Source organism: Balaenoptera musculus, chromosome 17, assembly GCF_009873245.2.
Source record: "Balaenoptera musculus isolate JJ_BM4_2016_0621 chromosome 17, mBalMus1.pri.v3, whole genome shotgun sequence".
NCBI lineage: Eukaryota > Metazoa > Chordata > Mammalia > Artiodactyla > Balaenopteridae > Balaenoptera > Balaenoptera musculus.
The window spans coordinates 14,833,802-14,858,728 of NC_045801.1; the positions used below are offsets into that span (position 1 = coordinate 14,833,802).

General features: G+C 39.4%; 1 protein-coding gene across 2 annotated transcripts in view; it reads right to left on the reverse strand.

The window, feature by feature from the left end:
* NSMCE2 (NSE2 (MMS21) homolog, SMC5-SMC6 complex SUMO ligase) overlaps positions 1-24,927 on the reverse strand; it is a 219,719-nt gene that overhangs the window by 137,662 nt on the left and 57,130 nt on the right. For both annotated transcript variants that reach the window (XR_005017026.1, XM_036830295.1), the window contains exon 4: positions 7,136-7,289. Coding sequence is in view for 1 of the 2 variants with exons in the window: in XM_036830295.1 (XP_036686190.1) it covers positions 7,136-7,289 (154 nt within the window). In the remaining variant the exon portion in view is untranslated. The remainder of the gene's footprint in view (positions 1-7,135; positions 7,290-24,927) is intronic.

Consider the following 24,927-nt stretch of genomic DNA (forward strand, 5'->3'; position numbering starts at 1 on the left):
CTCAGGCCAGGGATGCAATCCAGCCTGAAAAAGTCAATCTCTGTTGTGAAACTTATGACTTTTAGCATTTCTCAGCAATTAATGGTCACCCAGCAAATGAATGGTGATGGTGTCATCAACATCAAAGAAAAAAATGAAGATCAACTGAGGGCCACAGAGATGATAAAAATGTCTATAGAAGAGCCAGCAAACTTAAATTTTTATAAATTTGCTTAAATGTTCTAAGCAATCACACGAAAAGTGAGCATCAATTCCTGAGCATCATGCTGCTATGGTATTAAAATCTATGTATTACTACATATACTATACATTTACACCAACATATCACTATAATGGGTTATAAGCACAAAGTCATGTATGTTGTCTTTTCTGAGTAATTTAAAAAATAAAGAATTTTCAAAGACAATAAAAGTTGTTAACCTTTGCTGCTGATTTTAGATCCCAACTCTATACATGCTAATTTTCTTCCTCTTCTCTTCTTCTTTGCTGATGACACAGTATTGAAGGGAAAAGAAGTTTTATCATCAGACTACCTTAACTAGGTTCTGACCCTCTTTTTCTAGTTGAATAATTCTGTTCTGTAAATATTACCTGAGCTCTGATTAGATGAGGAACAAAAGAAACATAGAGATGAATAAGAAACTGTTCCTGCCTTTAAGGGTCTTGGGCTTTGGTTAACTGCCGGCCAGCAACACACGTTGTTTGGATAGACAGTTATACTGTACAACAAAGAAATTTACAGGTTGAAGGGGATCAGGATTAAGTCAGGTTGATCAACACCTGGCGTAGTTTAAATGCATCCAACGGATTTCTAGGCACAACCATTTTCCCTGTTGGCACCACCTTTGTTTCTTCCTCATCTCTTTCCTTCCAGGCTTCAAAACTCACACACAACTTCCCAATCTTCAAAGATGCTAATCTTCTCTATACCTCCACTGCTCACCTGCAACTGGGTTAGGGACTCCCATACCTGGCCCCTCACCATAAAATCTCCACCTGCTTTTCAAGAGAATCCACTGGGTTTCTACTCCACATTCCCAAATGACGTCAAATGCACATTCTGGCCTTACTTTGAAGTGTGTTGAAGCAAAACCATCCCTTTCTCTGAAGAAATCATAATCTACTGTTAATTGGCCAAATTAATGCTGATGTCCCTCGTTAAGTGCATAAAATGGCACTGAAAAATGGTATTATGAGAAGGCAAAATCAAAGATCACAAACTGATTTTGCACAGTGTTTTTAAAACTTAGTAACTGAAAAATAATCAGCTAAGCTTCTGGGTTTTCCAAAAGAACCTGAAGATCTGGCAACACTGGGTCCACCCTTACTCATAGCAACAATGGACTGGCACAGGTGGCAGGGGTCTCCTTTAAATACAGCATAAGCTCTCAAGTATATGACGGTTCTCCTGAAGACTCTTGTGACCATCAAGGATCCGTGCTATACATACCATGTGCCTAGACCTCAAGGAATACAGCAGTAGGCAAAACACGGAAGTGCCTACCCGATGGAACTACACTGCAGCTTTGAATAGATGCTGAAGGAAGGGGTAAGCAACCCAAAAGGAACAGTAAAGTAAAGGTATTCTATTGTTCCTAAGAACTCCCTATCTAACGGGTTCCTTGAGTGAATCCTTTTGTGAAGTGAATGGCCACTCCCTATTCTATCAGTTTTGAGAGCTATAATGAGCATGTTTCAAGTAAAGGTACATAGTTATTCTGTGAACCCATATAATCACAAGATTACAGTGTAAATTCCTATGTCTGTATAGATATATCCGGATACAAATATCATTATCACTGAAATTGATTTCTGAGTTTCACTCATGGGTTCAAATATCTCTGTATCTTATATTCTGCATATCTCCTATATGACCTAAATATACTGTTAAATTTGTGGTGAACATCTTCAGATTAGCAAATTTGCATTAAAAAAGACATGCTCTTATAACATTTAAAGGTACCATCAAAATTACATTTCATGTTAATTTATTTTAATACTAAAGATCTCAGATTCACAGTAAATTCTATTTTGAACACAAAGTGAAGCCCTTAAACTGTAAGGGTTTCTAACTATGAATTATTGTCAAATGCCCTCAATGTCTGCCTTGATGACCTACATTAAAGCTTCTGATGCCTGCTAATCATATAATGGGTAAATGAATAAAGGACGCCAAAAAGATTACTTGATGACTTGAGAAAGTGTCTGTATAGAGGTGTCTGCACATCCTAATTAAGTTCTCCTGATGTTAAAAATTGCAGGAGACCATGAGTTGTAATAGTGTAAACTGTTTAGGTAAAAGAGGCAAGGAAGAGAGAACATTATGTGAACACACTGGTCAGATAAATGAAAATAATTTCATGTAACAAAGTCTGGTTCTGTCTGCCCTAAACCAAGTCATATTGTTTATTTTACAACTTGGGTTAGTAAGAACATGATTACCATTTAGGGAAATAGTTTTCTGTGAAATTATCCCCTAGCTCATTTATCATCACCACCGCCAAGTATAAAAACTACCTTCAATCACAATCTTGATTTACATGACTCCAAGAATTAGAACTAAGAAAAATGGGTGGCATTGGTAGGGAGACCAGGCTAACTTACTTATTAAGTGACTCAAACCCAGGTCTTCTGGCTGCTAAACTCATATTCTTTCCACTAGGCTGTACTAGCTCTTTCTCAATAATAACTTAAGTCTAAAGTAAGCTTTCAGAGTTTGCAAAGATCTACTATCTCATTTAATCTTGGTAATAATCCTGTGAGGTTGGGGCAACATAATATCTCTAATACAGAGGACACTGGGTACCCAGGGATAAAATAATTTATCCACAGAAGATGGACTGAACGGCTGGCAATATCCATAAGACGGAAATAACTACTAAAAACCTTGTTGTGTGCAACTGAAGTATGTGACCTTTAGAGTAAGCATATTCTTAAATGAGTACAATGTATCTGTTACCCTTATATTCTAGGGATGGTAAATACCAGATATCTGTACTGTTCCTCTTCTTTTCCACCGTAATCCTCCAGCACACTCTTTTCTGCTAGGCCCGAACACAGCCTCAGAATCTTTTTGAACACACAGTTCCAGGCAGCCCCTATCAACCGACAAAGATAAAATCTGCATTCCTATTCTGACTCTCTCCATTAGGGCCCACATTATATAATATTGTGGAATATATAATATTCTCTAACATCTTACGGAAAAACCCAAAGGAACTTTTTGGCCAACCCAATATTTGTTTTTGACATTTTGTCTTTGCTTTTGATTGGATATTTGTTTTCATGGCTCTCACATTATTTCACATCTGTATATATTGTCTTCTCCAGGTACCGGGACTCTGCCTTATTTTGATCTCAGAGCACCAGCTGCAATGATTCATACACAGCAGGCACACAAGGTGTTCTGAACACACCTGAGACAAATGCATGGTATTTATGAAAAAAATCTGAAGTTAAAACGACAACAACAACAAAACAACAACAACAAAAACCTTCCCTTGTTTCTGATTTTAATTTAGGCCAGGAGTTGGTAAACTTTTTCAGTGAAGAGCCAGATAGTAAATATAAGTTTTGTGGGCCAAATGGTCTCTGATGTAACAACTCACCTCTGCCATTATAGTGTAAAGCACCCACAGACAACATGTGAATGAATGTGTCTACATTCCAACAAAAAGTTATTTATGAACACTGAAATCTGAATTTTATATAATTTTCACATGTCACATATTATTCTTCCCTTGACGTTTTCCCCCAACAATTAAAAAACATTAAAAAAAAAAAACATTCTTAGGTAGCAGGCCATAGAAAAAGAGGGGGTAGGCTGGATTTGGCCGATGGGCCATAATTTACTGATCCTTGGCCTAAATCTGTGGTTTTCAAAGTGAGAACTTCAGGTGGTCTGCAAGATCCTTTCAGCAAGTCCAACAACCTGTATGTGAAGCCAGATTTTCTTTGTATGCTTCAACCAAAACAGTGTACAACAGACTGACTGCAGAAGCAAATATGAGGATCCAGCTGCCTTCCATTAAGCCAGAAATTGAAGAGATTTGCAAAAATGGAAAACAATGCCAACCTTCTCACTAATTTTTCTTTGTTTGGAAAATATATGAACGTTATGTCATAACGTTCTTTGTATTAACATGTAATGGGCTTATGATTGATCTTTTGAAGTGGATTAATATTTTTTAAATTCCTCAGTTTTGATTTCGAATTAGATGCCAACAGCTATAACCCATGGAAACAAAAGCTGTCTGGGGGGCCCTCAGTAAACTGTCAGATGTAAGGGGATCTTGAGACCAGACAGTCTGAGAACCGGCTGCGGAGCTACAGCGGGGTGAACGGATTGCTGCCGGCAGGGCCGCCTAGGCCGAGTGGGAGCACGTCCTCAGGTCAGGGCACCTGGCAGACGGCCTCATTTCAATCTCCTTCTCGACTTCCCCCACCTGAGAGTTTCCTGGCATTTCTTTCATTAAATCCTGATTTGGTATAATTTAATCCCATGCAATTTATGTCTTTGTAGAACAAATCTGGTGAAAATGTGGGGTGATTTTCATGAAAGAACTCCTCTGCTATGTGCAGACCATAAAAACGCTTTAGCCTTTGTCAAAATAGACAACTAGATGCAAGTATCTCTCCCTGGCTTGTCTTTTCCAATCTTTAAAAAAAAAAAAATTACTATTCTAATTCTTTGCCTTCAGAACATCTCTCAAAATAAACAGATTCACTGGCTTCTTTATAAATCATAGTCCCTTTGACTTGGCTCCACAAAAATTGTAGAAGCCCGGTGCTAATCAGCATCCTCACTGGCGTTAAATCTAAAGAAATGAAATCCAGTAGGCATGGTGCAAGTTTAAATGATAGCGCTAATAATAATGCACAAAAAAATCACATTTTGCAAGTAAAGTATACGCATCTTATAGGGCATCTTAAGAGAGTATTAATATTTTGCTTGTTCTACCATTTGAGACTTTAAAACTTTTTAAAAGACTACTTTAGAAGAAATAAAAGGGAAAGCTGTCTTAATTCTAGTGTTATCATATGTAAGGAAACCTTACATAAGGGAGCTCTTCTTTCAATATAAGTTTACTTTGTCGTAAGTTTTAACTGTCTAGACAAATGATGTATACTGCTGGCCTGGGGAAACCTCTCCCTCACCCCCCATTTTAGAGAGAATTAAAGAAACAGTAACTATAATTCCAATAATAATCATTTTGTTGAATTATATATTCTTTTTTTTTTTTAATATATTCTTAATTAGAAAGTGTTTCCACATGAGTATATGATTCTAAAGCCCTTTATAGTTTTCTCTTATGGAATAGTAACTTTGTAAACAATAACAAAGTGGGAAGAAATTTCTGTTTTTGGGTATTTGTCCTTTAATCTGTATTATAAAATATTTTAAAAAATCAAGAATTATGATCAGATGGATGCTAAATCTGCCATAATTTGTGATTACTGGCTCAAAGTAGAAAAATAAAATACATTTGGCTATTTTGACCAAGACCAAAACTTTAATTCCCTAGCATCTTAAGATCAGAAAGGCACTAACAAATTATTACCTGTTTGGGGGATTATTACCCATTTGGGGGAACAGTGCAAATTATATTAGGGAGATTTTGGTAGCTGTGTTGTTCAATGAAGAACAAAAAAAACGGATTTAAAATGTGGGAAAAAGTGCTTACTGTTTAAATCTACAGTAAAAGCAAAAGTCTCATCATGATTGCAAAACATTCCAAATTGTGAAACTTAAGTTATTTGTAAAATAGACAAAAGTAAAGCAGCTTCCTCAGTCATTTTTTGAGATCTCAGCATCAATTTAAAGAAAATGCTTATATTTAAAAGAAAGCCTATTTCAAAATATGAATCCCTATACTAAGTACAAATATGAAAACGAAGTAAATTTATATCTTATATCATGCATTCCTGTTCCACGTGTATGCACAAATGAAGGTGATATGAAACTAAAGTTTTAAAAACTTTATTTGCCTCAATTCTTTAAGGAATAAAAGAGCCTCAAACACCTAAAAGAAAGAACAACAGTTGATGCTAGTGTAAAAACAATAAAATTTACATAAAATTGTTACGTGGACTATATGGAAAAAGAGGGGGGGAAGAAAGGACATATGTACTTCACTGTATAGAAAATATATATTTCTGCCAACACTGTCTACAAGATTTTTTGGGTACAACTAATAATTTTCTCCACTCTCATTTTTTTTTTTTTTTTTTTAATAATTCTCCATTATCATTTACTGGTTCAGGTACTTTTTATTAATTAATTAATTAATTAATTTTATTTTTTTTGGCTGTGTTGGGTCTTCATTTCTGTGCAAGGGCTTCCTCTAGTTGTGGCAAGCGGGGGCCACTCTTCATTGCGGTGCGCGGGCCTCTCACTATCGCGGCCTCTCTTGTGGCGGAGCACAGGCTCCAGACGCGGAGGCTCAGTAATTGTGGCTCACGGGCCTAGTTGCTCCACGGCATGTGGGATCTTCCCAGACCAGGGCTCGAACCCGTGTCCCCTGCATTAGCAGGCAGATTCTCAACCACTGCGCCACCAGGGAAGCCCCCACTCTCATTTTAAAATCAAAATTATGTTCATTAAAAACCTGAGTATAACAAAGTTTCTTAGGAAGGCAACAAATCTAAAACTCACGTGGAATTTATACTACCACCAAGATAGAAGGGATCAGGAGAAATCTGGTCTCATATTTGAGAAGACATTGCTCCTGCTACTCTAAAACAGCAAAACTAGAATCAAGGTATGGTTGTTTTGAAGCTTGGCACAGCAGTTTAAAATTTGAAAAAACACCACCGTTATTTTAATAAAATAGCTTTCAGTTTTACTGTCCCAATTCCCCTCCCCAGCAGTGGGACAATAACAGTGTACCTTTCTCTACCTGCTGGGGAATTTTCTTAGCACTTTGTGGAAACTGTTGGTTTTCAGAAATGGACAGGCTGATGTGAACCAAAGTTAGACAAAATACAGAATTGCAACAACAATAAAAAAGCAATTTAGAAAGAGGATCAAGCCAAGCAGATAAGCGAACTCTATAAAATCAGATTTCTGGGACTGGTCATCCAGTCAGTTCCCTAATTTCAAAAAGCCAAACCAAAGCAAAGCATGCTGACTTACATTGCTTCTTTAGTTCTTTCAGCTGTTGTTTAAATTGTGCAAATTTCTCATTATTTTGAAAGTCTGCATCAGAATTCTTATTCTGTAAAGCCAAAAACTTCTTCTCCACTAATAATTTTAGATCGGGTATTTTTTCTGGACGTTCTTCTCTTACCTGAGGAAGACAATAAAATTACTTTAGTTAAATGTTAACAATGACACAGTCTTGTAACAGTATTTTTCTCTCATTTCATTCAAATAAAACTACAGTGAGGTAGAAAACAGAATTCCCCCCAACAGAGAACCAGAGAGGCTGGGACTTGTTCCAGAACAGACTGCTAGTGAACAGCAGAGGGAATCATTCATCCTATCCCATAGTTTGCTTTCTTAAGCTATGCCTTCACTGCCCTGCTAGCTTGCTGTGTCCAGACAACTACTGGGGAAAAATTTCACACCAGTGCAACTGTGTCCTCCACCTTCACCAGAACCTGAACATCATGGCTCCTTCCTCTTACTTAGGTCTGTTCAGTCCCCTCTCCTTCCTCCCGAGGGCTCATTCCATCCTTCATTCTCTTCAGCACTCCTCTTCTCTGGTCCCTGGTCCCAGCAGGTGAGAGTGGCTCCTACTTCACAAAACAGGTAAGATTTCAACCTTAAACTTCCACCACCTGCTACCACAAGGAAAAAGTGCCCCTATTCTGTTCAAGGCTAAACTCTCAATCTTTATTCTTTTTTACCCCTCACAATATTTTATTATAAATTTTTCAAACAGGCAAAAACGTTGAAAGAATTGTGCTTTACCATTCAAAGTCAAAAGACTATCTGCAAGTCCTCTGCTTCGATTAGCTTTTGTCATGGAGGAAAGAATTAGACAATCTTCTTTTGTTCAATTGCTATGCATTTTAATTAGCTGAATCGAAAATGAAAATTAAGCATGAAACCAAAATGCCTAAATCCATATTTAAAGTACAGAGTGTAGGAAATGACTGTCTACTCATTGTACTGATGAAACTCAACCAGTGCTGGATCCACCATCAAAGAGAGGTGTGAGAAAACATGGAGAGGCCTTAATGACAAGTTATACGTAATTAAAAATCTAAACCAAGTCCTGTAAGGCTAAAAAAACAATAAAGCTCAGTTTGGCTAGAGAAGGTAGAAAGACAATTTAATAATGCCTTATATCTCAAGAATAAGAGCTATTATACGCGGTGACTGGCTATCCTCTGCCTCTACACTGGATAGAACAGGTTCAAGACAGTAGCATGAAGAGGTCAGAGCAGATAGATAATAGAAAATAAATTATGAGTTTTTAGAAAAGAATTATGGGCTCTCTTTCTGGATTTATAAAATAAAGTCAACTCACATCCACCTGAGATGTTAAGGGGAACATTACAGGCAGGCATACAGGTGAACCTTCTCAAGGCCTTTGATCAGTATGAAATTATTATTTAAGCTGCAATGGTCAGAGAAGATCTGATCTGAGCAGATTATCAACAAATGTGGATGTTCTCTTCCAACAAAGTCTCTAACCCACTCAGCATACTTCATTTCCTTCGTTCAACTACACCACAAGCTGAGGAGCTGGGTAGAAGAGTGCGGGGGTGAGGGATGGAGAGGGTAGGCATTTTGAGGTTGACAACACAGCAACCTGAAGTATGACTAGGAAAACCTGAACACACCAAATTTAGCAATTCAGAGTACTTTCTCCCCCCACAGCAGAACCTCAAGAGAACTGCTCTAAAGCACGTAAGTTCACCGCGGCAAATATCTTCTCTGGAAACTTGATGCTGCAGTTGGCGTAGCTATCCATTGCAAAGAGAACTTACTGTACTCTAGCTATCAAAATGAGAGCCTGGAAAATACTAAGCTCATTACCTGTTTAAATCAATGCAATAAATGGGGATTAAACTATATTTTTAATGGTTTCCTGCTTTGTCTGTATCTTCAAGATAAACAGATACATAATCCCAAAAGGGGAAAGAAAAAAGCCATTCTTTGAGTAGTTAGTTGATCCTAAGTGTTACCTAGTCTGAAAAGGTAAGGATGGCCCTCTTCTCCTAGGACAAATGTAAAATACCTCAAAGAAATTTGAGGTGGGAGGAGAGGATCTATTAGATCCTCAGTTCATTCCCTTTCCTACGGATAAAGCTCCTAGATACAAGACACAAAACCTCAGTTTTAAGTCACTGGGTGTATTAGTTTGGTAGGGCTGTCATAACAAAGTACCACAGACCAGGTGGCTTAGACAACAGAAATTTATTTTCTCATAGTTCTGGAGGCTAGAAATCTGAGACCAAGGTGACAGCAGGGTTGGCTTCTTCTGAGGTTTCTTTCTTTGGCTTGCAGATGGCCATCTTCTCCCTGTGACATAGTCTTCCCTCTGTATGTGTCTGTGTCCAAATATTCTCTTCTTAAAAGGACCAGTCATTGGATTAAAATGAGGCACCCCAATGACCTCATTTTAACTTTCATTATCTCTTTAAAGACCCTATGTCCAAACACATTCTGAGATATTAGGGGTTAGGACTTCAACATAATGAATGTTGGGGGAACACAGTTCAGTTCATACACTGGGTTAAAGAATTTTGAAAACAGAATTTTAAAAATAGCTTATAACATCTTATGGAAAAACCCAAATGAACTTTTTGGCCAACCCAACAGATTGTTAATCTTTACACCATTATAATTTTTAAATGATAGACACTACTGAGAAGTAAACTTATCAGACACCATACTTACAGAATGAGAATTTAATACTGCCCTGGGGAGAGAAAAGGTCAGGTTTTTAAGTACCACCTACCTACCCAGTGAGTGCCCTCTCTGTGCTAAGCTTTGTAGCTAAACAGGAGAGAGGACCAGAAAAGTTGATTGGGAGTAGGGTGGTGAATAGCTTTGGGAGCCAGGCTATGGAAGTGAGGCCTGACTTGATAGGCAGCAGGGAAAGACATTAAAATATTCTAAGGAATAAAGTAATAATACCATGAGAACTTTCTTTCTTTTTTTTAATGACGGCTGTAGTTAAAGCATAGAGGATGCACTAAGGAAGGGAGAAAGAAGTTATTGGACTATGTTAACTAATGGTAGAGGGGCTGGCAACTTGAACCAAATTGTAACACTATTTTTGAAGCAGAATCGCTGAGTCATTTTGTGAGAGGAAGACAAGAAACTGATAATGACTTCAAGATTTTTAACATTTAATATGGGCAACTAATTAAATTTAAAATGAGAGCATGTGAAAAAAGAGAAGAGAAATGCAAAAGGACCTCTTAAGGAAAGAAAAAAAAAAAAAAAGCAAAGAAGAAAACCAGGAGTAAGGCATGTCCAAGAAGAAAGGAAAAGAGAAAATTCCTTAAGAGACGCTTGTCTCTTGGAAAAAATGGCTTGGAAAAAATGATGCAAGAGAGCTTAAGTAAGATAAGGGCTAAAAAAGAAACCACTGGATTTAATTACCAGGTACTTGGTACACTGCACTGGAACTATTTATCTGTTTCAACCTACTAGCTTGCGAAGCTTCTCTCGGGCAAGGATTATTTCACTGGTGCCCAGTGTACTATCTGTTGTACAGTAGGTGCTCAAATGACCTTGATGAACTAGTGAATTACAGGGATGCCAAATTCTACTGTAGTGACACGAGAAGAGGGACTAACGGAGTTCCGTGTGAGCAAGTGAACAAAGTCTGGCAGCAAGGGAAGGAGAAAGAGATGGGAAGCAGATCGTGGGAAAGAGACAGCAAAAGACACTTATTTGTACAGAGGTCAACAGTAGCTTGGAGTGAAGCTGACATGATGGAGGAGAAAGAACATGGACCTCAGGATCAGGCAGGTCTGGGTCCCTAAGTTGTGGATTTGGGGACAGTCCTTCTAGGCCTTGGGTTTCTCTCACTTCTTCATTAGGAATCAGGAACACCCATGTCAGTGCCATGGAGACTTAATTACACAATGTTTGTGTTTAACTCGGCACACAGTAGATGTTAAATTTTCTTACTCTTTCCTTCCAACTTTAGCATAGAGCTTTCAACATGTTTGTGGACTGAGAAGAAGCCAGTGGGGAAACACAAATCAGAAACACTAAGAGAAAGCAAATAACAGATTTCATTTGAGAAAGTCCTTCAAGTACTAGGGCAAAAACTAGAGAGGGGAGAAGACCAGCTGCGAAAGCACAACAATAGTCTTTACCAGAGGTCATAAATGCCCACAGGGCTGGACACGCAAGGATCTGAGGAAACCCCCAAGAAGTGTAGGACAACAGGCAGTGGTGAGGACGGTGTCAAAGTAGCCGGCAACAGCCCCAGGTGAGAGGAAGCCGCTGCACAGCTCCGGGTGACGGCTGCCACGTGAGAGAGCAAGCCCAGGTTTCTAAAGAAAAGTTACAAATCTAGGTTTCTGTGAGACCTTTGTTGTTTTTTTTTTGGTTTCTAAAACAATGTATAGTCCAAACAATACATCAGCCTGAAGTCAGGAGTTTGAAACCTCTGTTTAGTGCAAACAAGATATTTTGGACATAAAAAGCAAAGTACTATTGTGATGCGCAATCTTTGGAGGTTTAGTGCAATTCCCAGACTTCTACTTTAGGAATGAAATATGGTCCTTTCAAATAGGACAGAGAATAATGGGAAGGATGGGTGTGGGGAAGAAAGGGGAAAGTAAAGGATTCCATTCTGACATGCTAATCCCAAGTATTAATGAAAAACTTGGGCTCTAGACTTGAGATTAAAAATTAGGCTCTTCTGCTAACTGAATGACCTTAGAAGAGTTACTAAATGCATCTAACCTTAATTTCCTCACTTGTAGATAGAAAATAATGACAGTATTTCCCTCACAGTGTTGTGGAGAGGAATAGATGGGATGAAACAATACAGCACTGATGAGCTATCTGTCACAGAGAACAGTCAATGAGGAGTAAGTGTTACTGTTGTGTTTATCATTATATGTATCTCCAGGGTGGCTGGATATCCAGGCCCGCAGCTCTGTGGACTGACATGAACACCCAGGTGGAGAAATCAGGGTATGGATTTTAATGGACACCATGGAAATGAATGAGATTACCAAGGAGATGAAATAAACGGAAACAAAAAAAAAAGAAGTAAGGAGAGAACTCTGGAGAATACCACATTTATGGGATAGCTAGAAGAGTCTAGAAAGAAAAAGTGCAAGAGTTAAGAAGACAACCAAAAGAAAGTGTCCCAAAAGTCTAGGACGTTTCAAGATCGGTCAAATGCTGCACTGAAGTCAAGCTAAATAAGGATTGAGAAGTGTCCGCTGGACTCTATGATTGGCTCACTGAGGACTTTAGCAAGAGCCCAGATGCGCACGCACAAAGTGCTGACTCCAAAATATGCAGATTTTTGTTGAATGAATTGTTTCAAAAACATGGAGCAATGATAGGACAGAACACATAAATCGCCAAATGTTCCAGAGACTCTCCAACTAACTGCTCAGTTTGAGCTCAAAATCACTAGTGAATGTTTAGCTACATTTAATTGGAACCCAACACTCCTGTGACTGCAGTATTTCTCTGATGTCAGCAAAGGAAGGCAATCACAGAGCTGACTGTAACAATGAAGTCAGACCTCTGGTGGCTCTGTCCCTATGAACAGAGGCTCAATGTTTTAGGAAAAGAAATAATGGTAGGAACCAAAGGCAAACTTGGTCCTTACCCATACTGAAACTACGTATTATTTTCAACATGCTTTAAAATAAGATTTTTAATATTTATATGATGATAATACACTTCATTTCTTTCAAACAATATTGTACACATATGCAATTACTCAAAGTGTATCATTTTATTGCCACAGGGCAAAGTCAAGGTCTCCTCCTCCATTATCGTTATTGCCTGATAGCTATTATTTCACTGGGAGGGGAGATCACAGGAGCTAAGGATATTAATGAGCTGAGTCATTCATACACTTTTGAATCATATGAGAATCTAGTATAAAATTAGTCACTCTTGTAACTGAACCAAGACTCAGATGGATTTACTCTCTCCAAAACAGCCACTGTTAGATGTTTAGCTCCCAAAATAACATATACCTGATGATTTACATTTTGGAAATCACACAGCCTTTAGAAGTTTATTATAGGTACATAAAAGTGATTAAGCACTATGCTTTGTACGCTAAGTATTCCAAGTTCTAATTCATAGTCAACCTGATCTAAGGCTATGGGACCTACTTTCATGGGAATCCAGAGAGAATTGCCTCAACTGGTCCTAGAACATTCATTCAACAAATATTTAGAGGCCCAACTGGGTACCAGGCATTATGCTAAGCAATGAGACATTTATGGAGGTTGGCCCACATTTACGACACACCACCAACCCAACTGGTCATGCACAGGGTAAATTTATATAGGCCAACACTGTCTCCACCTTTATATAGCAAAAAAGCTTGGAAAAGTTTTCAATGAAAGACATGTCCAAGCTAAGAATCATTATGCTTTCACTGACTATAACCTAATTGCAATGGAGACACATTATATTTTCTACAGAGTTTACTATACTGCCTTTGTCCTGTTAAAAAAAAAATACATATATCACACACGCTAATGATGACCAGCATGGATTATACCCTTCATCTCATGCCCGTTTCTGTTGTCAGTTGCACAATCTGCACTGAACTCTGTTGGACCCAGTTATTTGTAGTTGAGTGAGTTTCCTAGTGCCATTATATAGTTTGACTTCTGACAAAAACACTAAAGAGGGAACACTTCCTTGTTGAACATTATGACACATTGAATGGACTTCTCAGTTTGCCAAGGTGTTGTAATACACCATTACTGGGCAGCGGCCAACCAGACATGGAAACATCTTTCCTCTTTCAAGCCTTTCAGAAAAAAATTGAAAACGAATAAACTTAAACCTGTGAGAGAGTGCCATTGGTCTAGTTCTAATGGGTTGTCTAACAGATGGCAGTTGAATGAGGCAACCTGCCATCTATGTGCATCTGTTACTAAACATTTATGCTGTTGAAAATTACTCCAATAATTTCTCATGGCACCAATCCCACTGTAAGATTATGACCAACAGGAGTCACATATTTATACAGTACAGTAACAAGATTCCCATATTGGGGGGGGTGGGCTGGGGGCAAAGGAACCAAACTTCTGATATGTCTCTCTGGGCTTTGTTGCTGTTGTTGTTTGCTCGCTCTTTCTTTCCTTCTCTGGGCAGAATTCATAGAAATATGCATTATTTATGTATTCATTTATTCATCCATTCAATAAATATTTACCAAATGCCTACCACATGCAGGCATTGTGCTAGGCATTGGAGATTCAATAGTAAACAGCCTAACCTGGTCCCTGTTGGTCTCATGGGGTTTGGGGTATAGTGGAAGAAAAAAGTACTATTCAAAGAGTCAAACAAATACACTATCACCAGCTGTGAGAAGTGCTGTGAAGGAAACGTATTAGATGGTAGGAGAGCATGTAACCACAGAAATATAGAGGACATCATTTCACAGGCAATCTTTTTATGCACTGCTCCATTTAAACACAGGTCATGCTGAGGGGAGGGTGAGATGAGGATTTTCATTGTTGTTATTAACAAACACTTTGCAATTGCACAAAATCTTTCATCTGAGTGGTTCAAAGTCTTATATACCCAAGTGTCATTATCCCAATTTGACAGATGTGAGCAACGGGCAGCTCACAGGTTAAGCGTCTTGCCCAAGGTCATACTGAGTCAGTGACAGATGGCTGCAACTCATTCAAACCCCCTTTCTTTTTCTCCCTTGGGACTTGCACATTTGGGACCTGTCTAGAGTGGGGGGAGTGAGGGAGGGGGAGGGGCAGGGGACTGTTTGAAGAGAATGAAAGAATGAATAGGGGCAGTCAAGCTCTAAGGGGGGGCTCTGAATTAGCTAACTGATTTTACCACATTTCCTTACAAACAATAGTGCAGTCACAGGGGATTGGTTCCAGGAGACCCCACATATACCAAGATCTAAGGATGCTCAAGTCCCTTAGATAAAATGGCACAGTATGGTCGGTCCTCCCATTCCGCAGGCTTCCTTTCCGCAGATTTAACCAACTGCAGATGGAAATTTTGATCCACGGTTGATTGGATCCAGGTTGCGAAACCAGTGAATACAGAGAACCAACTGTGTATTTATTGAAAAAGATCTGTGTATAAGTGGACTCTTGCATTTCCAACCCCTGTTGTTCAAAGGTCAACTGTACATTTCCTGAATGCTTACTAGGACAGGCACCTGCTAAGCCTGACATCATCATCTCAGTTGCTAATCCCAACACCCCTTGGAAGTTTGTTAGAGATTGTTAGAAACCCCCTTTCAACTTAACTTTGCTTTGCATGTGCCTCCAAGTACCAACTCAGAATGAACTTTTATACCTCATCTTAATTTTATGAAAACATACTTGACTTCAGGCAGATATCCTCAACCTTTAGTGGTCATTTGTTAGCTCTCACGTGAAAAGACACTTATTCTGAATTTGAAATTGCCTTTCCTGTCCACCAAGCCTCTGTCATCTACAGAATTACTCAATGCCTTATTTATCATTATGGTATCTCACTCAAGATTTTAGAATAAAAAGTACAGCAATGGGTTGATGCTAATGGGATATACTGGTCTCACCAAGTACCCCATTACCCAGAAAGATGATCTCCTAAAATGCTAAATCATCTACTGAAGATTCAGTTCCAGTGCTGCCTGGGAGACAGCACCTCATGAGGTTAATGTCCCACAGGATGCCTGTAACCAGTAAATAATATGTGACATTGTTTCTCTGATAGTCAGAACACATGGACCTAGGAACCAAGGGATGGAAGTAGAATTAGCTGTAAATCTTCTCCCCCTCATCAAACCTAATGACCAACTTGCATTTTTTCTCCCATGGCTGCAACTTGAGTTCTGTTGGTCTAATAGTCTTAGTACCCAAGAGAAGAATGATTTCACCAAGGGACTCAACAATGCCTTCACTGATTTGGAAACTTAAATAGCAACCTAGTAATTTTGAGCTTCTCATGACACTGACCAGACAGACAAAAAGTGAGGTTACAGACCTGGTTGGGGCACTGAATCTGAATTATCAAGGGTAAACAGGATTGCTGCTACAGAGTGAGGAAAAGGAGGTGTGCATCTGGAACCTGGACTGTCTCCTGGTTTTGCCATGTCTAGTGGTAAAAAATAATGAAAGTCCGTAACAACTCCATACAGGTAGAACCATCAAGAACACAGATATCTCAGGAATGAAAGCCTAGGTGTTATAGCCAGATAAAAACCCACCTCATTCGGGAGTTGGTTGAGGGTGAACATGAAATGGGTATTGGAGAAGGGAGTTAAAACGCCAACTACGGTTCAGGACCAATAGGAAAAGCTAAGTATCCCGTCATATTTCTTCCTTGGTCTGACATGTACATATTTATGCTTTTAACTAATTTCTCCCTTTCCTTTCCTCCTAACATTTTATAAAAAGTAAGCTGGTGGCTCACTAGTTACAGAGTACCATAATGGAACAGTATGGACATAAAGGAGTAAGTGTGGCCCAAATATCCTAGACTTGGAAACAGTAACTTAAGACATTATATCTTTCCCCCTCTGGGGGGAAGACAGAGCATATTTTTCACTTTTATGAGAGAGGGCTGCAATATGTTAGTAGGAAGCATTTTCTTGTTGCACGGTTTGCAAGATTAGGTCTGGAAGGAAATCGCATACAGAGGCTGAGCAGCCATACTGGTCTAGAATCTTTTGAACCTCTCCTCTCTTTGGGGCATTTCCCACCTTATGAGCGATACCTCACTGGGGCAGGAACCAGAAATTCACTTTCCCAGCTTCCCTGAAACAAGAACACAGACACGTCAACTTGGCCCTTGGCCTGTGGGACTTCAATTCTTGAGAATGACATGAAGGAGGTGCCTTGGAACCAGATTACCTAAGGATTTAACCTTTAAATCCCAGCTCTGCCTCATACCAGCCGTGAAATCTTGGGCAACCTCTCAGAAACTTGATCTCCCCATCTATAGCTCCACCAAAGTCTTTGCATTGTCATGAATGCTAAATGGATTAATGCATTTAAAGAATTTAGAGCTTTGAAACGCAAATACAGTAGCCACTAGCCACATGTGGTTATTCAAACCTAAATTAATTAAAATTAAATAAAATTTAAAATTTCGTTTCTCACACGGTCACATTCCAAGGGCTCAAAAGCCACACGTCGCTAGCAGCCACCTTTTTACAGTGCAGATACAGAACATCTCCATTACTGCAGAAAGTTCTACTGACAAGTGTTGACTTACAGAATACTTCCTGGCACTCAGTAAGCACTCAAATGATAATTGCTCCTATTATTAATAACTAGTATTGCTATCATTATTATTATTTTACATTACATCCCCAGAACTTATTTATCTTACATCTGAAAGTCTGAGCACTTCTGAGCACTTTCACCCAATCCCCCTCCTTCGTCCCCTCCCCTCGCCTCTGGCAACCACACTATCACTATTATCACAATAGCAAGTTTAAGATACAGCTGAATTTAAAATCTAATGGACAAGCAGTTAAATGTGGTCTTCTAATAAGAATTAGCAGAGTATCAGTAGCAACAACTGCTCTCAATTTATAGTTTATTATGGGCAAGGTACTGAGCTAAGCACTTCACAGGGATATTTTATTTAATCTTCCCCAAACAAACAAACAACCTGAGTGGTAAGAACATCCCTATGTTACAGATTAGGAAACTGAGGAAAGGAGTGGTGTAACTACAAGCACTGAAAATGCTCATCAGTATGGGATCTGGGACTCACTGGATTGGCAGGTCTGCAAAACTACTAAATCCATGACAACTTCTTCTTAGACTTCACTACAGAGTTACTGAGTGCCCACTAGGGGTCATGCACTGCGCTAGATGCTGGGAATACAGTGGTAAACAGAGACCAAGGCTCTGCCCTCACAGACTTTTAGTTCTAGTTGAGAAGAACGGTCAGAAAAGAAAAGATATAATTAGCTGGATGGTAATAAGTGCTATCGAGAACAGTTAAACAGGGTGGGGTAGGTGAGCTCCTGTATGATGGATGGTTAGGGAAGGCTTCACTGAAAAGATGACATTTGAACAGAGACCTGAAGAAAATTAAAAAGGGCAGGGTGGGGCTTCCCTGGTGGCGCAGTGGTTGAGAATCTGCCTGCCGATGCAGAGGACACGGGTTCGAGCCCTGGTCTGGGAAGATCCCACATGCCGCGGAGCAACTAGGCCCGTGAGCCACAACTACTGAGCCTGCGCTTCTGGAGCCTGTGCTCTGCAACAAGAGAGGCCGCGATAATGAGAGGCCCGCGCACCGCGATGAAGAGTGGCCCCCGCTTGCCGCAACTGGAGAAAGCCCTCGCACAGAAACGAAGACCCAACACAGCCAAAAATAAATAAATAAATAAATAAATAATTTAAAAAAAATAAAAAAATAAAAAAAAAATAAAAACGGCAGGGTGGAGTGGTAGGAGATGAGGTCAGAAGTGACGATGGAGTAAGGGGGGCCAGACCAGGGAGGCCAACGTGGGGCCTTTAGCCTCTAGGCTAAGAGAGATGGGAAGGTTTTGAGCAGAGGAGTGAGAAGACCTGGTTTTCTTTTTTAGAGGATCACTCTGGCTATTATGACGAGAATAGATTTTAGGGGAGGAAGGGCAGAAGCAGGAGACCGGTTAGAAGCAGACCAGTTAGTAGGCTACTGCAGTCATCTAGGCAAAAGGAGACAATGGCCCACGTTAGGGTAGCAAGAGGTAGCAAGCAGCAAGAGGTGGTTAGATTCTAACTATACTCTGAAGGTAGAAACAATGGGCTTTATTGATGAACTGGATATGGGCTGTGATACATTAAGGAACTTAGGACAACTCTGGGTTTGGCCTCTCTAGATGCAATGGTACAGTTGCCATTTCCTGAGATGGGGAAGTCTGGAGGAACAGCTGGTTTTGGAAGGTTAAAAGTGAAATGCCTATGGGAATGAAATGAAGTGGGAGTGAAAAGAAGACAGCTGTATATCTGAGACATGGTTTTGGAGAGAAGATAGGGTTATAGTTACAAACGCTATGAAAAACATAGCGTTTTTCATAGTGTATGGTGTGTTTTTCAAAAGTGTATGGTGTATGGTGTGTTTTCATAGTGTATGGTGTGTTTTTCAAAAGTGTATGGTGTTATGAGAGCACAAGATACATTTGGTGGACAGAGACCGGGTGATGTCAGGGAGGGCTGTTGAAAAGGAGCTAGACTAAGTTTATGAAGGGCAGGAAGGAGTTAGCTATTTGAAAGTGAGAGAAGAGCACTCCCAGCAGAAAGAATCATGTGTACTAAGCCCAGAAGCAAGAGAACATGCCAAGAACTAGCATAAAAGAATGGCAAAAAATGAGGCTACCAAGTTAAGCAGGGTTACAGACCAGGTAAAGACGTTTGAATTTAATCCTGAAAGTAATAAGGAATAAGTGAAGAGGGCAGAGTTGTGAAAAAGGCAGGCAAAATAATCAAATTTCCAAGTTAGAAACAGTTTTTGGGCTACTAGCTAGAAAACATACTAGAAGAAAGCAAAACTTTATGCAGCAAACTATTCACGGGAGACTGGAGATTGTGAAAATGGGGATGAGGTAGGCAAACTCATTTGAGAATCAGTAAAATTTGGTGACGCAATGCGAGCTATGAGGAGCCAGGAGAAGTGGGATAATAACCAGGTTTCTGATGTGGGCAACTGCGGGGAGGATGTTGCCATTTCCTAAGTTACAGAATCTCAGAAGAAAATCAAGGGCAAAACCCTCTGAGCCATGCTGAATTTAAGGAGCACACTGAAGCGAGAGATCAAATAGATGATTGAATTCATGTGTGTGATTCTCAGATGCATGCTCTGGAATGGAAATAAGGATTTGGGACTCGGCCGCACAAAGACAGTAATTCAAGTTAAAAGCTCAGGAAGAGAGCGCAAAGAAGACAAAAGAGTCAAAGAACAGGTAGGAATACCAAGATTTTATGGCTGGAGAGGTGAAGTAGGGTCCCCCGGCAGACTCTGCAGAAGTGGCCGGAAGCAAGAAGAAAAGTCAGACATGTGTTGTCATGAAAGTTAAGGGAACATAACAATTCCAAAAGGAGGGAGTCCTCCATAGTGGCAAAGTCAAATAAGAGAATGACTGAACGATGTCCTCTGGATTTTTCACCAGGTGTGTAACCTAGGGCCATTCCCTCAACTCTTTCAGCCTCAGCTTCCTCATCTACACAAGAATGTTATGGTACCCGCCGTACCCAGTTGTTGTGAGGATACATGGTGATGCATACAAGGTACCTAGTACAGTGTTAAACACACTAGGCACTTAAAAGAAAAAAAAAGCTCTATTCTCAGTGCCCCACATCTTATGTGATGTCAGACAGGCAGGTCGAGGTAACAAGGAGAAAGGGGGTTGAAAGCATGAAGCCACATGGAACCAATGGCCTCGGAGTGCACTATGCATTTTGAAAAACAGGAACGGGGAGAAAAGAACTACAGTCTTTTTCCTTTTCTTCCTCTCCTCTCCCAATGTTTCCTTTCTCCGCACTAAATGCAGTTTATAACGCAGAAATTCCTGACAGCCTGTCAAAGGGACCTTTTAAGCATACCTTAGTATTTACACAAAGAACTGTGTTCAGTGTAGATATTTACCACAATCATCATGAGCTTGTGACACAGATGTTATATTCTTAAGAAGGGTGGCTTAAACTCAGGAGCAGTCCCCAAATAAATAAATGAATAAATGCTCTGTAGAAACTAAATCTATCGATTAGTGATTTCAAAATTTCTTCCAACAGTTTTTGACATGATAAGCCAGGTAATGTTTATCAAATGAAACATTCTAAGTACATGATTAAGGAGACCTTTGGACAACCAAACTGACTTTCAGGTTAGTTTCGACACTGACAAAATGATAGTCAAGGAGAAGTTTCCCAGATGGCGTATACTTTCCTGTCAAGGATTAAGGTTCTACCCTTTCTTGCTCTCACCTCCTCAAGGACATGGAACTGGGAAAACTGTCCCAATGTTTGCTTCTCTAATGGAAAAAACATGTGCTTCACAAAAATGAATTTCACTGATTTTTTTTTTTTCATATCTAAACTATTCCCATCCTTCTAGCATGATTTCTTTCAAAACCTCTTTGCTTTAGGACTGACTTAGCAATTCTCTCAATACAGCTCTCAATGCACAAAGCCTGTATTGTATAGCCCCTCCCCTACCTGCTTATTTTCTGTTACATCCATCAAAATCAAGGCTCCTAAGGAAAGTCCTAAAGACTGGGGATCTTGATTTTCTTATACTCATTTAGATAAACTTTTCCATTCAGCTCAGCAGTGGTTGGTGACACTGAAGCTTATTTTGCTTTAGAATCTGAACAATGAAAGAAGTATCTCTTGCTCCAGTCTGTGTGTGTGTGAGTGTGTGTGGAGGGGAGACGATAGGGGAAGGGATATACACACTTGGTGCTCTCTCTCCTGAAGAAAGCTAAAGACCTGGGAGGAGAATGGGGCAGCAGTGCTCAGTTTTGTGGAGCATTCGAGACCAGAAGACCAGCCTTTGGCACCTGGGCCATTGAGGAGTACCCCAGCCATTACACGCTTGCCGAGGTGAGGAGAGGAAGAACTTCTCTCTCACGTTCCATGTCTTTCCTGGGTCCTCCAGTAACTCCCTCCATGAACTAGAGGATCTGAATAACCAAAGGAACAAATTCACCATTTCTGTTGTAACCAAAGAGAAATGCTAATTGTTTTCTTCCCTCTGTTCTTGCCAAGTTTCCATCAGAAAACCCATTTAATGTGACTATAGGGCCTGAAAAAGAAATAAGCAAAATATCTATTTTTGCTTATATCTATTTGCTTACATCTATTTTGCTTATAACTATCTATATCTAAATGTAAAAATATCTATTTTTACGTTTTTAAAAAATCCATAAGTTATCTTCTAACATTCTGATAAACAGTAAGTTTGATTTCAAATCCCTTGTCTTTATATCATACCACATATCCATAGCACAGAATGAGGGCAATCCAAGGATACAAGGCCGGATCCTTCTCTCAGTTATCACATCTCACCCAACACAGTAAAGACTGACTGTGGAATTACTAATAATCCAGCGGTTTATTAATGCTCCTTATCCTTTATCTACTCCATTCATTCCCGTCTAGCCACCTATCAAATTCTCTGATGTTGCCTTCTCTATAAATATGGCTTCCTTTCATTTGAAATTATTTCCCACTACTAAAGCTATCAAACTGACTTTCACCTTCCATTTTGTCACCTATGAGAAAAATTTCCTGAGTAAATGAATTCTCTCCATCTTATCTAATCAAAAGCCACTGTACCACAAGAAAAAAACAATAAACAGGTGCTTCATAGTACATAGAGCACTTTTGAGAATAATTTATATAATTTGATTCTCACTGCCCACAGAGAGTAAATAATTTCCTTGAACCGAACACCAAACAGATAACAAAGCTAAAACTACAAGGTGGCCACCAAGTCTGAAAGCATAGACAATACGATTTCATAATGGGCTATAATATTATATCATTAAGCCATTTATTGCATATTCACCTATGTTTCCAGACTTGGTGGCCACCCTGTAAAACCCAGATCTTCTAGCCATAACCTGTTTTCCTTGATCCCCTGCACGTTCACTCTGAAGCACTAAAGAAGGCAGCAGTCAAAGGAAAATACCATCTTTAAATTGGATGATATTTAAAAATTTATAAACCAGGTTTCACAGTCTGTTCTCCAACTTAACTTCACAAACGCATTGTGCACGGAGATTAAAAGAAGCAATTAATATTCTCTCAATGCCTACTATATAAAACCTCACTTCCTGTGAGGGCACACGTAGTTAAGAACTTTACCTACATTATCACACTTAATCCTCAAAATAGTCCCGTGAGGTATCATTATCCTCTTTTTACAAATAAGGAAACTGAAGATTCTAAGAGGGCAGGTCACTAGCCCAATGTCACACAGTTAGGCAGTGGAGGAGCAAGGATGAAGCTACGTTTTCTGATTCCAACTGCAGTATTATTTCCACTACCCCAGTGAAACATCCTTTACATGTTCCATAAAATGCCACTTACTGACCATTTCACTGCCTTCTTCCACAGAGAGACTTCTTCCTCACTGCTTCTAAAAACTAATCATGAGCAAATCTGTAGTCTAAGCTGGCAAGAAGAAAAAAGTTCCTCAACATTGCCTGGCACATAGCAAGCACTAGAGAAATGTTAGCTAGGCTTACTATTATTATGGAAAGACTGACTATTCCATCTTTCAATATAACAGTTCCATATAACAATATTCTTTTCCTCAAGCAGTTCTTTAATACTAACAGAATCCCTCCCTATGCATGTCAAATCAGTGTGAAGAGTCATTTTCATTCAGACTAAACTTTTACCTTTGGGAAATTTACAGTTAGATATGTATAAGATCATAAGCATATTTTATAACCAAGACTACAAAAAAACACTCTTTCTCCCAACTAAAACTACAATTCAAAGTGAATTCAACGAACTACATCTTTTTTTATATATATATATATTTTTTTTTTTTTTAAGATTTTTTTTTTTTGACGTGGACCATTTTTAAAGTCTTTATTGAATTTGTTGCAATATTGCTTCTGTTTTATGTTTTGGTTTTTTGGCCCTGAGTCATGTGGGATCTTAGCTCCCTGACTAGGGATCGAACCTGCAGCCCCTGCATTGGAAGGCGAAGTCTTAACCACTGGACTGCCAGGGAAGTCCCACTACATCTGTCTTGAGGCATGGAGATGTCATGAAAAGAGCCTTGAATGACATATCAAAAAACCAAGATTTAATCTCACCTCTTAAGACTAAGCATGTGACCTGCACATGACCCTTAACCTTCCTGAGGCTCAGAGCCCATCATCCACCTTACCTAACTTGGAAGGTTACTGTGATCATTAAAGAGGTCAGGGATCCCAGAGGGCTCCTCATCCCTTACCTAGGGCAAAGAAAGTTGGCTTCAGATTCTTTTAGTCAGAGGGCCAGGGGACTGAAGTAGAAACCGATATTTCCAAATTTGGTTTAAGTAAACCATCAACAGCCTGTAGGCAAATATCAAATAACTGGGGAAGCCAGAGGAGAAGTGAATTCACTATCATCCAATAGGCTAGGTCCTCCAGAACATCTGAAACAGCAAACTGAAACCAATACCACAAACGGGCTTTGTTACAGTTTATAGAAATTGGATCACAATGAACTATTTATGATTATATCATTTTTTTAAAAAATTGGCTAGCCTGGAAACCTAGCCACTGAATGTTATTTCTATGGGAAACTGTATTTCATGATTCAATTCAGAAATCCAAACACTGGGAATGTATCTTATCTCTTTCCAGTTCCAAGAGCTAACAGAGACTCCCTTCTGATCCTCTTTGGCATATTCAGGCAGTCTCTTTCACTCTTCGGGCCTGTGGCCATTCAGATATGAGATGTCAGATGGGGACAGTCAGGACATAATAACTATATACCACCTTTCACTTTTTTTGGGGGGGGGGGCAGTATCACAACACATTCCTATTTATAATCTCATTTTACCTACAACTGCCCAGTGAGGTAGGTAGGGCAAATACCATTATTCCTCATTTTAGAAATGAGGAAGCTGAAGCACAGAAGTTTCCGTGACTTGTCCAAGGTCATAGCCTGGCAGAACAAGGATTAGAAGTCAGATCTTTATTTCCCAGCCCAACGCTCTTATCAATGAAACATGAACTGCTGAGAAAAGGGGAGAAGGAAGTGAAGGTGATTGTGATTTACTGAGATTTCTTGACTAATTTCGTCTGGCTTTGTGAATTTTCATTAATTTCC